The sequence below is a fragment of the Rhinichthys klamathensis genome, unplaced genomic scaffold, assembly GCF_029890125.1.
Source record: "Rhinichthys klamathensis goyatoka isolate OS25496 unplaced genomic scaffold, OSU_Roscu_1.1 h1tg000269l_1, whole genome shotgun sequence".
Lineage (NCBI taxonomy): Eukaryota > Metazoa > Chordata > Actinopteri > Cypriniformes > Leuciscidae > Rhinichthys > Rhinichthys klamathensis.
The window spans coordinates 3,383,289-3,396,808 of NW_026606789.1; the positions used below are offsets into that span (position 1 = coordinate 3,383,289).

The 13,520-nt window shown below is 37.0% G+C and overlaps 1 protein-coding gene across 2 annotated transcripts; it reads right to left on the reverse strand.

The window, feature by feature from the left end:
• Window positions 1–641: 641 nt before the first annotated feature.
• emc1 (ER membrane protein complex subunit 1) lies at window positions 642–12,824 on the reverse strand. 2 transcript variants are annotated; one of them, XM_056268033.1, is made up of 22 exons: window positions 12,709–12,819; window positions 12,417–12,544; window positions 11,469–11,534; window positions 11,298–11,391; window positions 11,089–11,217; window positions 10,832–10,958; window positions 9,998–10,153; window positions 9,733–9,900; window positions 8,504–8,575; window positions 8,318–8,416; window positions 8,133–8,229; window positions 6,581–6,697; window positions 5,583–5,782; window positions 5,351–5,500; window positions 4,756–4,917; window positions 4,559–4,678; window positions 4,336–4,473; window positions 4,062–4,235; window positions 3,738–3,948; window positions 2,053–2,137; window positions 1,803–1,932; window positions 642–1,644 (listed from the first exon to the last, which is right to left on the reverse strand). In XM_056268033.1, the coding sequence occupies exons 1-22, from the start codon at window positions 12,798–12,800 to the stop codon at window positions 1,465–1,467; spliced, it is 2,895 nt and encodes a 964-aa protein (XP_056124008.1). In that variant the 5' UTR covers window positions 12,801–12,819; the 3' UTR covers window positions 642–1,464. The 2 variants fall into 2 exon arrangements, with proteins under 2 accessions (XP_056124008.1, XP_056124007.1); XM_056268032.1 differs by having other exon boundaries at window positions 8,318–8,575; window positions 12,709–12,824.
• Window positions 12,825–13,520: the final 696 nt, after the last annotated feature.

Consider the following 13,520-nt stretch of genomic DNA (forward strand, 5'->3'; position numbering starts at 1 on the left):
CGTCATCAACAACACGATGGTAAGTAAATATGTAAAAAAAATTCTTCTTTACTTTTAAGTGACTATCCCTTTAAAATAATCAAAAATCAGACCAGTTGCACACGGTCACATTTTTTTTTGTCCGTATAATGAAAGTCAATGGGAACCAAAACGGTTTGGTTACAAACATGATTCAAAATGTCTTATTCTCTGGTCCTTTCAATACAGGTTTGTAACGTCATGAGGGTGAGTAAACGTTGACAGAATTACATTTTTGGGCTGAACTATCCCTTTAATGATCAGCCAGAACGTATTTCAACGGTTATTGCCCAGACTACCCACAATTGTAGCAGTTCTAACTTCAATAAATATATTAAGAGTATACACAATTCAAGAGTCAACAATTAGGAAGGAGATATCTTTTATTACTGATTGGGGGGAAACAAATAATTTATGCATGTTTAAAAAAGCATTAGGTTTGTTACCAACTTAACTGAATATCCTTTTGTTATAAATATTATTAAACTAATTTTTTTTCTGACATCATTAATTTGCAGCAGAGGGGACGCTTTCAAAATTATGTATATAAACAGGCCTATTTATGAAAATCAAAAGAGTAGAAACATTCTGCACAATAGTAAAATCACAAGGATTTGCATGTGTATGAGTCAAAATCAAAGTATATGGCATAATAGGATCTTGCTCATAAATATATCAAGTAAGAACATGGCTCCAAACCATCCAGTGCATTTGACATACCATAAAATAACTACAAAAGACTACCCGAACTCCTATGCAGAAGCTTCTATCATTAATGTACAGGAGAAAATGATCCAAATGTCTTGACTCTTGAAATGTCATATTTCTCATGTGCACTAGTGTTTGCCCATTCAAATCATGTACATGGAATTAGGCAATATATTCTTTAACACCTCAACAGATCATATTACTACTATTTTAATTTAAAAACAAATCACATTGTTCAATCTTTTCATTAATTTAAATTAAAATAGCAGTCCCTTTGCAATAATCCTTCCTCAATATTAATTTTGAAAATACATCAACTCATCCTTCAGCCTCTTTGAAAGGCAGACTCAGACTTACTTAATGAAATCTAGAATGAAAAAAAATAAATTAAAAGAGTTATTTTGTTATACTTGGCGAGTCTACCTTTAAATCACAAGAGCCGTTACCCCGAAAGGCACAATAAATTAACAAATTAGACAGTGTATTGTTCAATGCTGGGGGGAAAATAAGACCTACATCATTACATCTCTCTGAAAAGGGAAAAAACTATCATGGCCATCTATGCACTTACACTCAAGACGCCACAAGATCCCCAAGACAGCTGGTTGCAAAAATACACCAAACTTATCAAATGATCTTGCAGTTTTGACACGGTCACCAGCTAGTCTCCTGCCATCAATGTGTCAACCACATTGCAGTGAGGACGAGAGTGAAGTCAACAGGCCATCAGGATGAGTCTTATCGCCATGCCCTGTTCAGCAGTTTCACTTCTGCTAGACGTTTGCTGATCATGGTGGCAAAGAAGAGGCCAAAGAGTACACTGCTGATTAATATATAGTCATAGTCATCCTTAAGGACGTCAAATTGCTTGGAGGGGAACACTCTGGTCTGGTAGATGTCAAGACCATACACAACCACCTATAGGATAAAGTAATTAAATGGAAATTATTTAGTGTGACTATGGACATTCATGTCATTGTTATTACATTAAACAGAGCTTCAATTAAGACTAATCATACCAACAAAAAGTTACTTAATACTGTGAAAGGAAAAATGGACTGAACTATGACTCTTACCAAACAGGTAGACTCCAGGCCAGAAGGGGCAGTGTAGATGCCTCTTACTCTTGACACAGTTTGGTTGTAGTTTATAAACCACTCCGTACGAATGGGCATTTCTGGAGCATATGGTATGAGGTTTTCTTCCCTAAATGGTGTGAGAATCATTGTTCAACTTGGTTACTCGGCAAGCAATTTGTTAATCATAATGATTAAATCATGCGCGTGACATTTCTCTCAACATAGTAAATATTATGTGAGAACCCACCGACTCTGTTCTGAGATCAACTCTGGTCTCCGTGGGTCCAGAAACATCTTTGGTAAGGATAAAATGTTTCCTGATGGCATTCCCACTATAAAGAAAAAGAGTAACACCCAGAATTTACAAAAGATAATGCCGATATTTGTCTTAAGACCTTTATCTTTAAGATGTATATATAAAATAAAAAAAATTATAAAAATAAAAATTACATCTCTGTTAATGTTATTGCGGGTTTCCTGGTTTGACCTTCCACCACAATTTTTGATTCTTCTCTCTCCTTCCCCACATTTTCACACTTACCAAATTTTTTCACCTCAGGAATATTGCTTATTTATGTCTGTTTAACGTTGCTTGTTTAATATCAATGATGCTGAGACCATAGTCTATGCTTTCATTACTCCCTGGCTAGACTACCGCAATTTTTACTTTTTAGGCTTCCCCACACTACAACAATAAATGAGCTCCAATATATTCAGAATTCCACAGCCAGGGTCCTCACATATACCAAGAAATCTCCCTACATTACTCCTGTTTTTCAATACAAGACACTTCTCATCACATTCAAAGCCGTATTCATAGCAGTACACCCATGTCTGAACACTTAGGTCCTCTAAATCTGGTCTGTTGCTGGTCCCGCGGCACAAATCGTTTGGTGGCAGGGCCTTCTGTATCTCTGACCCCACCCTCTGGAATTCCATTCCCCAACACATTGGCGGCCTCATATGATTACACATTTTTCACCTCATGTTTTTCTGATTCCTAACCCAGATCGATTTCATGTTCTGTATGTTATGTTTTGTACACTCAGTATATCTGTATGTGTCTCTATGCCTGCTGCCATGTTCACGTGTTTTAATATTGTAAAGCGACCCTGAGTTTGTAGAAAGGCGCTATATAAATATATAAATATTAAATATATACCGCTATATAGCAGATTTTAAAAGGATTTGTTATTCATATTTCAATCTGTGCATTATGAAATACATAGTGATGCCTAAATTTACATTTTTGTGTCTCTGCACACGCAAGGTCTCTCGCTCGCTTACCTCTGCCGTGCGCGCGCGCGGTTTGGAGCACAATATCGCATGCACGCTCGCTCTAGATTACGGGATATTTTAACTAATTTGCGGTATAACTAGTCGATCACGAGTGGCTCAACAGGTAGATCTATAGATAAACTCATCTTTCAGGCATTTGACCGACCGGGTTGACACTTCAGCGTGAGAAATCGAGGGTGTGGTGTGTGAAACCAATCAAATGCGGGTGTCTCACGGCCAATGCGTGAGAGTTGGCAGCTCAGCATAGGCCTATTAGTTACTAGCCTAAACTGGACGGAGACAAGGAGCGCCCTGTAACTAACTGACCTGCCTGCGTTCACAATTCGCACGGTGCAGATGGGAGGGAGAACGGCTGACTGCACAGTTTATGGGAATAAATTGTGTATTTCCCTCACAATTGTCACAAAAAACTCACACTGCCTGTCTGATCTCTCTGCGCGTTATTTTGCGAGATCATGCGCCGTGATTTTTTTTCCTCACTGCTGCGCGAGAATATGGGGGTGTGGCGTGAGAGCGTGAGAATTGGGTCAATTGCGTGAGAGTTGGCAGCCCTGTTTATAATATTGTAATAGCAATAACATATAATAACAATAATTGTCAATATCCGAACTGCAGAATATGCTCAATACTAACCAAGGAGGTGTCGGCTGGTGATGCCTTTTTCTGTAAGTGTGGCCTCCAAAGTGCTTATGGGAGCAGGAAAGATATACGACTGCTGCAGCACTTGAGGTGGATGTGGTCTGTCCAGGGAGCTGAATACTGTGCTGTTATAAAGCTCTGCTCCCTCAAAGAGCTCCAACACAGAAAACTCATTTCTACGAAACTTGGAGTTCCAGTATACATACTATAAGGAAGAAAACACAAAAAGTAGTGTTCAATTCTGTACCAGAAACATGTATATATCTATCACAGGCATAATAAAAAACAAACCAAAGATAGATAAGCCTGTGTACTTACCACCAGCCAGTTTTCAGAGTGCACAAAGTGAACTGGTCCTCTGGCCTTCCGCTGCACTGCCTCATGAACAATACGGCCAGTCACACCATCAATCAGGAAGATTCCAACAAAGCTGCGCTCCTGATGCATGTCTGTGCTTTCCGTTATCACAGCCAAGAGATTAGGGTTTAGATACTGCAGAGGAACAACAGGTAGGACAAACAACAGACAGGACATACGATTAGAAATGTGATCTCATTTAGCCAATAAGAGCAGTCATAAAGGTCAGCAGTACCTTGTAGAGCACGCTTCGATCCCCCATCACTCTGCCCTGGGAATGCACATGCTCATTTGCACGCTTTCCTTTGACAGCCACTATCTTCTGCACCTCAGTGGGGATGACCACCTCCCAGATCAGCTCTGTAGACAAATCCTGAAAAAAAAAAGAAATAAATTCACTTATGAACACCAGCACCAAAAGTGCTTTCTATCTGTATGATTGCTGAATGATTACCAACCATGCGCAGACGAAAACCCGACAGCTTTCCCTGACTGGAGTCCACTAGGTAGAAGAAAACAGAGGATGCTGTGTCTTGAAGTTGCTGTAGAACATTCTTAGTAGATGGGAATGCTGTGACCTGAAAGAGAAAATAAAAGAAATAGGTTCACATTCTGCAAGGAACACAGAAGGTTTGTCAGAAGGACGGATACCTACCTTGTACTGATCGTCAATAAGTAGAAGGACTTTAGCATAGTCCTGGTCGATGACAGGTAGCAGAAGGGTCTGAAGCACAGGTCGGGGTAAAGCAGGGACACTAATGTGACTCTTCTTGCCGAAGATAGGATTGAAGACATATAGGCTTCCAAGACCCGTGTCCTATAAATACAACCCAAGTTTAAATTTAGCACAAACAAGTAATAATGTTCAATATTGAATCATCCTATTTAAATTATGAACACATAACAGCCCTGAAATAAACAAAAACAAATTACAAAACAAATGAACAAGCAACCGAATAGACAAATTAAATGAACAAATGCACAAATAAGTAAACAAACTAACAAGCAAGCAAACAACTTAAGTTAATAAACAAACAAGCAAATGAACAGACCAACGTGCAAACGAGTAAACAAGCAATTGCACAAGCAGATGCACAATTTACAAACTAGCAAACAAACAGACAAATGCACAAATGAGTAAAACTAACAAACAAGCAAACAAAGACAACTGCACAAATGAATAAACAAGCTAACAAAAGCAAGCAAGCAAATGGCATTAGACCATACAAAAGCGAACTTCAAAATCTTACCTTGTCTTTTATAAGAAGTGTGCACTGTGGAGGATGTGGAAAATGGGCAGTGGTCCTTTGCACTATGAGCTTGAAAATGGAGTTGGGTTGAATGTCTTCTAAATACTGTTTCCACAAAACGGTTCCTGATTTACTGTCGATGCCAAAGAGCTGTGTAAAAAACGACACGTGTGTTTGTTTACCGGAAGGACAGCTAAAAGGACAAAACAACATCTGTGCTTTCTGAACTTACTTTTCCAGAGGCAGTCACCATCACCATCATCTTCTGCAGGTTAAACTCATCCCGAGATAGTGTGTCTATGGTGACTTCATTCTTCACGCTGCTGCGAGGCTTCCGGGCATCGTAGAAGAGTTTCCAGAGGTGGGCCATCCAGGCCTGCAGCAGGATAAACTGGGAAGAGAGGCGCTTGAGAACCATGGGTAACAGCCCATCTGAAGGGAACAAGAGATCAGTGATAAGTGTCAGGGATGACTCCATTTTTTTGCATTGAAGAAAAAAAACAATCAGCTGTAACATTACTTTAGTAACATTTTTGAGCCAATGTTTTGTCTAAAAGTTAGAGACACTGACGTTGGATAAAATAAACGGGATTAGGAAGAGAAGCAAAATTAAGAGGAAGCTCTCTACTTTACCTTGAATGGCTGGATCCGAGTGCAGCGAGTGCAAAAGAAAACACAGAAAGAAATAAATACAGAAAGAAATGGCACGCCATGGAAAACAGGACAGATGAGTAAGACAGAAGGGTCTTTGTGCTTAGCCAGCAAAAGCAGCAACGTCACAACACATATACATCACAAACACAGAATACAGGCTTACATAACACATATAGAAAATGTTTATAGGGTTCAAATCTAAACAGATTTTAAACTTTAAAGTCAACATGAATATCTATATGTTCTATATTATTTTATAATATATGTTTTAAATTGGTGCATGTATTTTAAAAGGCAAAAATGACTTTCAAATCATATAAAGACAACTTTTCATTTAAATAAATTCCTGATGGATAAAATAAAGTCCAGCTGTACTTTTTTAAATTAAACATCTTAAGTAAAACGGCTTTTAAATGACACTTCATGTTGACTTTAAGATGTGTGTGTTCATATTGTGAACCAACTTTTCTTAACGTGATTGCTCCAAAATGGCAGGATGGAAGAATAAGACTAAAAACAATATGTTATAAGCAAAAAAGGACATAAACAATGGTTTCCATTTATGTTGCACTTTACCAGCTTTCTTTCCAAACTCTCCCTCCAGCTCTGCCTGTGTTCCAGTGAGTGGCAGATCAACCATCTCCATGGTGACCACATCAGCCAGGGCCTCCTCCCTCATCCAGACTACTCTGCCTACAGTAGAACACAAAAATCAACCGCGTGCCTTTTGTTGTTTATATTAACTCTTTCCCCGCCATTGACAATCTTCCGTCATTTATGAGACACCGCTTTTCCGCAACTGACAGAATTATATGGTATGGGAGCGCTATCATGCATCTTCTGAAAGAGTACCGAATCTCCTGATCGAAACAGGCAAAGAAGCAGACACAATTGATCAAATCATTATTACTTATGCACACTGCAGTCTTTGAAAGAAAGCTTTTTGTTCAAAATGTAGCTTTTTTACAAAACATACCCACATTCAAGTGTTGATAAAAAAAAAGAATGCATGAAGCTACAATAAAACCTTTTATTTAGTTAAAAAGCAGGGGCTTTGTTCTCTCTTTTGATATATTGCATGTTCAGCTATTCATACAATAAAATATTCTGGGGGCCATGAAAGTTGTGAAAATTAAAAAAAAAAATGCTGGCAGTGGCTGACAACTTAGGCTAAATTTAAAAGCAGAGTTTTAATAAAAAAAATGTCCTCATAAGGAGCATTATTATTATTAATAATAATATCCTATTATTAATAACATATTTCTCTGAAAAATATAATTATTTGAATTTTACATCATTGTTTACAGGAATAGTATGGAGGTCCATGAGACCCACTACAAACAAAATGAAGAAATCATTTATCAACATTAATTCAACAATAAAAATGTAAATAAGTCAGTTTCAAATCGACAAATCACTGTATTGACTTATTTAAAGCAGTTTATTTAATTTGAATAAACTTAGTTAAAATGTAATAAATAATCATTTAAAAAAATATTTAAATATTTTAAATGCAAAAATTATTATTTTATTTTTTTTACATTTAAAAATAGAGTTTCTATATTTTCTATATATTCTATATGTGACCTTGGACCACAAAACCAGTCACATGGGTACATTTGTTTAAATTGAGATTTATAGATCACATGAAAGCTGAATAAATAAGCTTTTCATTGATGAATGGTTTGTTAGGATCGGACAATATTTGGCCGAGATACAACTATTTAAAAATCTGGAATCTGAGGGTGTAAAAAAATCAAAACATTGAGAAAATCGCCTTTAAAGTTGTCCATTTATGTTCTCGATTGTGTTGCATTCACTCACAAAAATAAATGTTTTATACATTTACGGTAGGAAATATCTTCATGGAACATGATCTTTACTAAATATCCTAATGATTTTTGGCATAAAAGAAAAATCGATAATTTTGACCCATACAATGTATTGTTGGCTATTGCCACAAATATACCCGTGCTACTTTTGACTGGTTTTGTGATTCAGGGTCACATATTTGAATTAAATAGTTTTTAAATACAGTTATTTAATTGTAATTCATTATTTGTTCATTGTAATTAATAAATTGGTAGATAAGTGTGGCACTCCTCGTCCTCCATAGTGCAGTTCATACCAGGTTGCTGTAGAAAGGTGAGTGTAAGGTCTTCCGTCTGCACCATGACTCTGTAGCCCACTGAGTCATCTTTCTTCAGAAAGGCGTGGACATATAACTAAAGGACAGACAAGCAAAATGTATCTACAACACAAATGAATGGCCTATAATCGTTCAAGCTCATATGCTTCAGCATCAGTCCTCACTCTGTTTGGCTTTCCTCCATTAGGGTCCATGTGGTAGATAATGGTAGTGTCAAGGTGCCTTCGCCCTGTGTCAGCACTGAACAGATTAATGCTGCAAGCCTTGAGTAAGAAAAACAAACCATTACAATACAAGTATATACATAGAAAGACTTTTTTTAGAAAGAGAGTTTTTGAAATGTGACTCACAGTATCATTCTTTGGGGTCATCACAGCAGCAACTGTCTTCTCTCCAGATGTAGCAAAAGCTGCCAAATATGACTGAAATATGAAGAACATTGGGCTTTAAGTCTTTAAATGAACAAAAATACTAATTTCTATAAGGAATTTAATGGTTCTGGTCCCAATCTTAGGCTACATTTACACTGTCCGTTTTTGAGATTGACAACCGCATTTACTTATGGGTGTGAGTCTCGAAATATCCCATTCACACTGCAACTCACAGTAGCATCTTGAATACTGACTGTAGGAACATGCAATGGGAGTCAACCCCGTATTCTCTCAACTACCACACAAAAACACGCAACACACGGTAGACACACGTTTGTGCAATGTGTTTGTGTTCTCGCACTGTATGACATGACAGACAACTAGTTGTCCAGTCCAGTTAAGTTCACACAGTGTGGGTTTTTAGAGAATGTGGTTGTGAGTCCTGAAAATTTACGGGTGAGATTTCGGTTGTAGAATGCGGTTTTCAATCCCGTAAATAACGTAACTGCGTGTGAATGTAACTATATTACGGACTCAAATACAGGACTGACAACCGTATTCCGTTGCTGTGCGAACCAGGGCTTAAAAACCGGTGAGAAAAAAAATGGGTTCACTCTTAGCAGAATCAGTATTTTAACATTTCTGTTCATGCATTCTTTCTGAAACATTACAAAAACAGTTTGACTAGAAAAAAAAAATACCGTCTCTTATATAAATTCTCTTCCATTTTCTGATTAGTAGCAGTTCTACCGCAATTTTCACTAGTTTCAAAACACTCCACACTGGATATTACCTGCCATTAATTTTCACTTAAATGTAATACTTTAACGGTTGGTAACATATCCTTGAAAAAAACTGAGATCCAAAAGCAAAGCGAAGGCATTTTATGCATGACGGAAGCACCAATGTCACATTTGCATAGGCTCTACTATTTGAATTCATGTTTGATTGACAGCCAAATTAAAATAATTAACAGAATGATAAAAATAACATTAACCGGTTAATGGTAATTTCTGCTTCTAACATTAACTGGTTAATGGTCATTCAAAAGCGTTTCTGCTCAGAAAGATTAAACTTGATTTCGTTTTCATTTTTGTTTATGTTCCTGTTAATTTCATTCATTTCCAATTTTCGTTTTCGTTCCTTGAACCGGTTCAGAGCCCGGGTGCGAACGTGGCCTTAGATGTGAGAGACATTTCAGTTCTTACTGGATTGAAGTCTCGGAGCGGAGCGATGAGGTCATCTTTGAGCTGCAGAAGGATGTGATGATCTGGACTGAGCTGAAGGAAAAACTCAGCGAGAGGAGGTTGTGCCGGATTGGGTTGAGTGGACGTCAGAACAGGCTGGAATCCAGATGCCACCTCCAAATCTAGCGTCTTTGGGGGGGAGAAAGAGACATCCGTGATATTACAGATAGTTACAGAAGATTGAGGAAGCACTGTACGTTAAAAACAAATGTAGTGACGTCTGCACCTGGAGGTGGATCTGTCTCATTTCTGTGTGTTCTGCAGACTGCAGTGGTAGAGTGTACAAGGACTGTGTGATCTGATCCACACACAGTAGGTTCCCTGAGCTGATGACTGCGCAGCTGTTCTCCAAGCTTGACATCCATGCGGCTTCAACTGATTTCTAAGAAAAACAAATGTGTGATTGATTGTATCATTATTTATGTAATCTGACTCTCTCAATAAGAAAACTCAATTTATTTTCATATATTTATGTATTATTGTCACATTATACACTACCATTCAAAGTTTTGGATCGGTAAGAAAGTCATCTCTTGTGTTCACCAAGCCTGCATTTTATTTGATCAATATCCAGTAAAAACAGTGATATTGTGAAATATTACTACAAATTAAAATAACAGTTTTCTATTTGACTACATGTTAAAATGTAATTTATTCCTGTGATGCAAAGCTGAATTTTCAGCATCATTACACCAGTCTTCAGTGTCACATGATCTTTGAGAAATCATTCTCAGAGGCTAACTTGCTGCTCAAGAAACATTTCTTATTATCATCATCATCATCATCATGTTAAAAACATTTAAATCGTTATAATCATGTTGAAAACAGTTCATATTTTGGTGGAAACTAGTATGATACATTTTTTTCAGGATTTTTTGATGAATAGAAAGTTCATAAGAACAGTAATTATTTGAAATGTAATTTTTTGTAACATTAATACATATCTTGACTGTCACACTGTTAATCGAACGTATCCTTGCTGAATAAAAGTATTAATTTCTTTAAAAACAAATCCTACTGACCCCAATCGTTTGAACGGTGCTGTAAACTGTAAACATACCTTCTTCATGATTTCTCCATCTTCAATTTTGTATTCAACAATAACAATATGGGAGCTCGGCACAAATCCCAAAACAAACACCAGTCCATTCCCACCAGAATAAATAGTTTGATACTGAACAGTGTCACTGTAGGATGCAAAAAGATGAAAAGTCGTCGAGAGCTAGAACTAATCTCCAGCAGAGTATTTTTACAGCAATCAGAATAATCAGTAATAATTGCAATATAAAGAAAAGCTGTTCCAGGATTTCTCATCACCTGTCAGGTAGGTTTTCCACCCATATCTGACTGCCACTTGAAAGGTCATGGAGAGAGATAGCAGATTTTTTCAGCACAGCAACATACTTCACAAAGTCTTGAACTCCAATTAAGGCAGCGGCCTGAAAGCTGTGGTCAAAAGAGGACACTCAGTTTGATGTGTCAGTTAAACCTAATACAGTCACAATAAAACATACACAAAATACAACCTCCCAGTATCAAGCACTGCCTCCCACTTTAAGCCACCGACTGTGGTCTCCCAGGAGCGAAGCAGACGGCCATTCCCGACAACAACAACAGCATCTAAGAGACAAGAACCATTTAAGAGCCAAAAACCAAGTCCAATTTCACAGTACACACACTTTTCACCACATGGTTACCTTGTCCATACATAAGCAGCGCATCAATATGGCCCTCTGGTCCAGTTTTATCCACATGACGCCAGACTGCAAGAATTAAAAACATTTCACTAACACTATTAAATGAATTGATCATACAAAACCAAATCAATTTCCTTGCATTTTTAATTAACAAGTTTATTTATGTAGGCATATTTTACATAAAGACAAAGGTGGAGACAAACCTCTCCACTTAGATTAGTTTGATTATGATTCAGAAACCCAAGATTAATACATTTGGTATTCAGTAAATTAGTTAGCCTAATCATGAAGTAATAAAGAATAAGGATTGATAATACACCCATTCATAAAACCAGTAAGAAACAAGGTACTATTGTGATTATTTCTGTTGGTTTATAACTATACCAAACACAATAGCAAACCCACAACCCTTAAATGTTGAGTACATGAGTAGCTGAACATGCAAAGAGGTTCGAGGAAGAGGTTCACAACATTAGACAAAGAAACAGCAGTAAAACAGCATCTTTGATCTCAAACAAGTAGGTATTATATTATAATCAAAAGTTGTATTTTTTCCCACAACAAGTTTGTAATGATTTCCAGATCTTATTATTAATTTGGTTTTATGTTTGTTTGTTTTTTAAGAAATGCACATTTGTCAACTGCAAAAGAACACATATGTAAATATTCCAGAGGTATTTGATGCATCACTTTGTCAGACAGACTTGTTAAATGTATTTTGTCATTAAAAAACAATCAAAGGACAGTATTTAAAACTATGGGTTTCGATCACGTAAAACGAGTTTTTGAAGCAACATTATTATGGACGCTCATTCGGTTTTAGTCTAATAACCAATAAGGCTTATGGAAAAAAAAAAAATCTAGAGGGAAAATAAAAACATTTTCACCGCAACTTCATACACAAAGCCTACATAATATTTAATGTGCAAAATGAGGGCAAAGACTTACACAGGTCTCCAGTCCTTGAATTGAGTGAAGCAAACACGTTCTTGTCAGTTGCCACCAGGAGCTTTTTAGACGCTTGCGAATGAGTGTCAAACAGGGCAAAACGCACCTTGCCGATGAACTGTTCCCTCCTGAAAGAAATCGCAGTGAGTTGAGAGTGATGTTAACAATCAGCCCGGTGTAGCTGCCAACAGTCAGCAGCCTGCTTAAAGTACCGGCTGTTTTTACAGTCGCAGAAATCCCACAATGGATTACACGTGAAACCAACACACAGCTACAAATCCCGTTTACATACCAATCAAATTTTCCAACTTGGTCTTCAAATACCGCCGATGCAGTATATAATAAGGACAGCGATATTGCTAATCTGACTACAAGCCAAGCCATTGCTGCAGAGGAACAACTCCCACAATGCTCTGCGGTTAAGGACCCAAACAGCCAACCTTTAATAAAACATTAAAAAGGGGTTTGTGTCTTCTTTCCATTCTACCTGATATTGTATTTTAGTTTAATTACAGAAATACAAAAAGTATTTTTAAATGTAATTATATTTATCGGCGAGAACCGCTGCTTAACAAATTAACATCAGGCATTCGCGTGCTGCCTATGACTTGATTTATTGGTTCATGTGGGTCGTCATTGTACAATATAGACAGTTTATAAACTAATACTACTAGCAGAATCATAAAGAAGTTGTTATAATTATGAGCGATATTATGAAATACCAAAAAAGATTTTTTAGCAGAAAGACCTGCAGAACAGAAGGTGTGTCCTAACGTTTATTAACATTTCTTTTTACATCAATTATAATAACATTATTTTACTCCATAAATATGAAATTTAAATAAATTCGTAATTAAACGTTAGAACCTGAATTGTGAGGTATTTAATTGTCGTTTTAACAAGTGCAGTTAAGGTGCTTAGGCCTTTAGGTGGCAGCACAATATAAAGACAATTTCAAACGTATAGTTTTTTTTTTTTACAGTCTATGGTGTGGTTTGTACCTATACTACGCAGATGCTCAATGTTTGCTGCATCCCGAACTGTTTTATTGCTAAACTCATTTGCAAAGTTCAATGAAAACGTTTGCATTGCAAGTGAACAAAA

Bases quoted from the DNA above. Each gene is read 5' to 3' on its own strand.
- emc1 (XM_056268032.1), bottom strand. From the start codon at position 12,800: ATGGCTTGGCTTGTAGTCAGATTAGCAATATCGCTGTCCTTATTATAT. The intron at 10,154-10,831 runs GTATGTTTACAG...TGTTTTTCTTAG, and splicing joins ATGGAGAAATCATGAAGAAG to AAATCAGTTGAAGCCGCATG. The intron at 1,645-1,802 runs GTAAGAGTCATA...TTTATCCTATAG, and splicing joins GCCTGGAGTCTACCTGTTTG to GTGGTTGTGTATGGTCTTGA.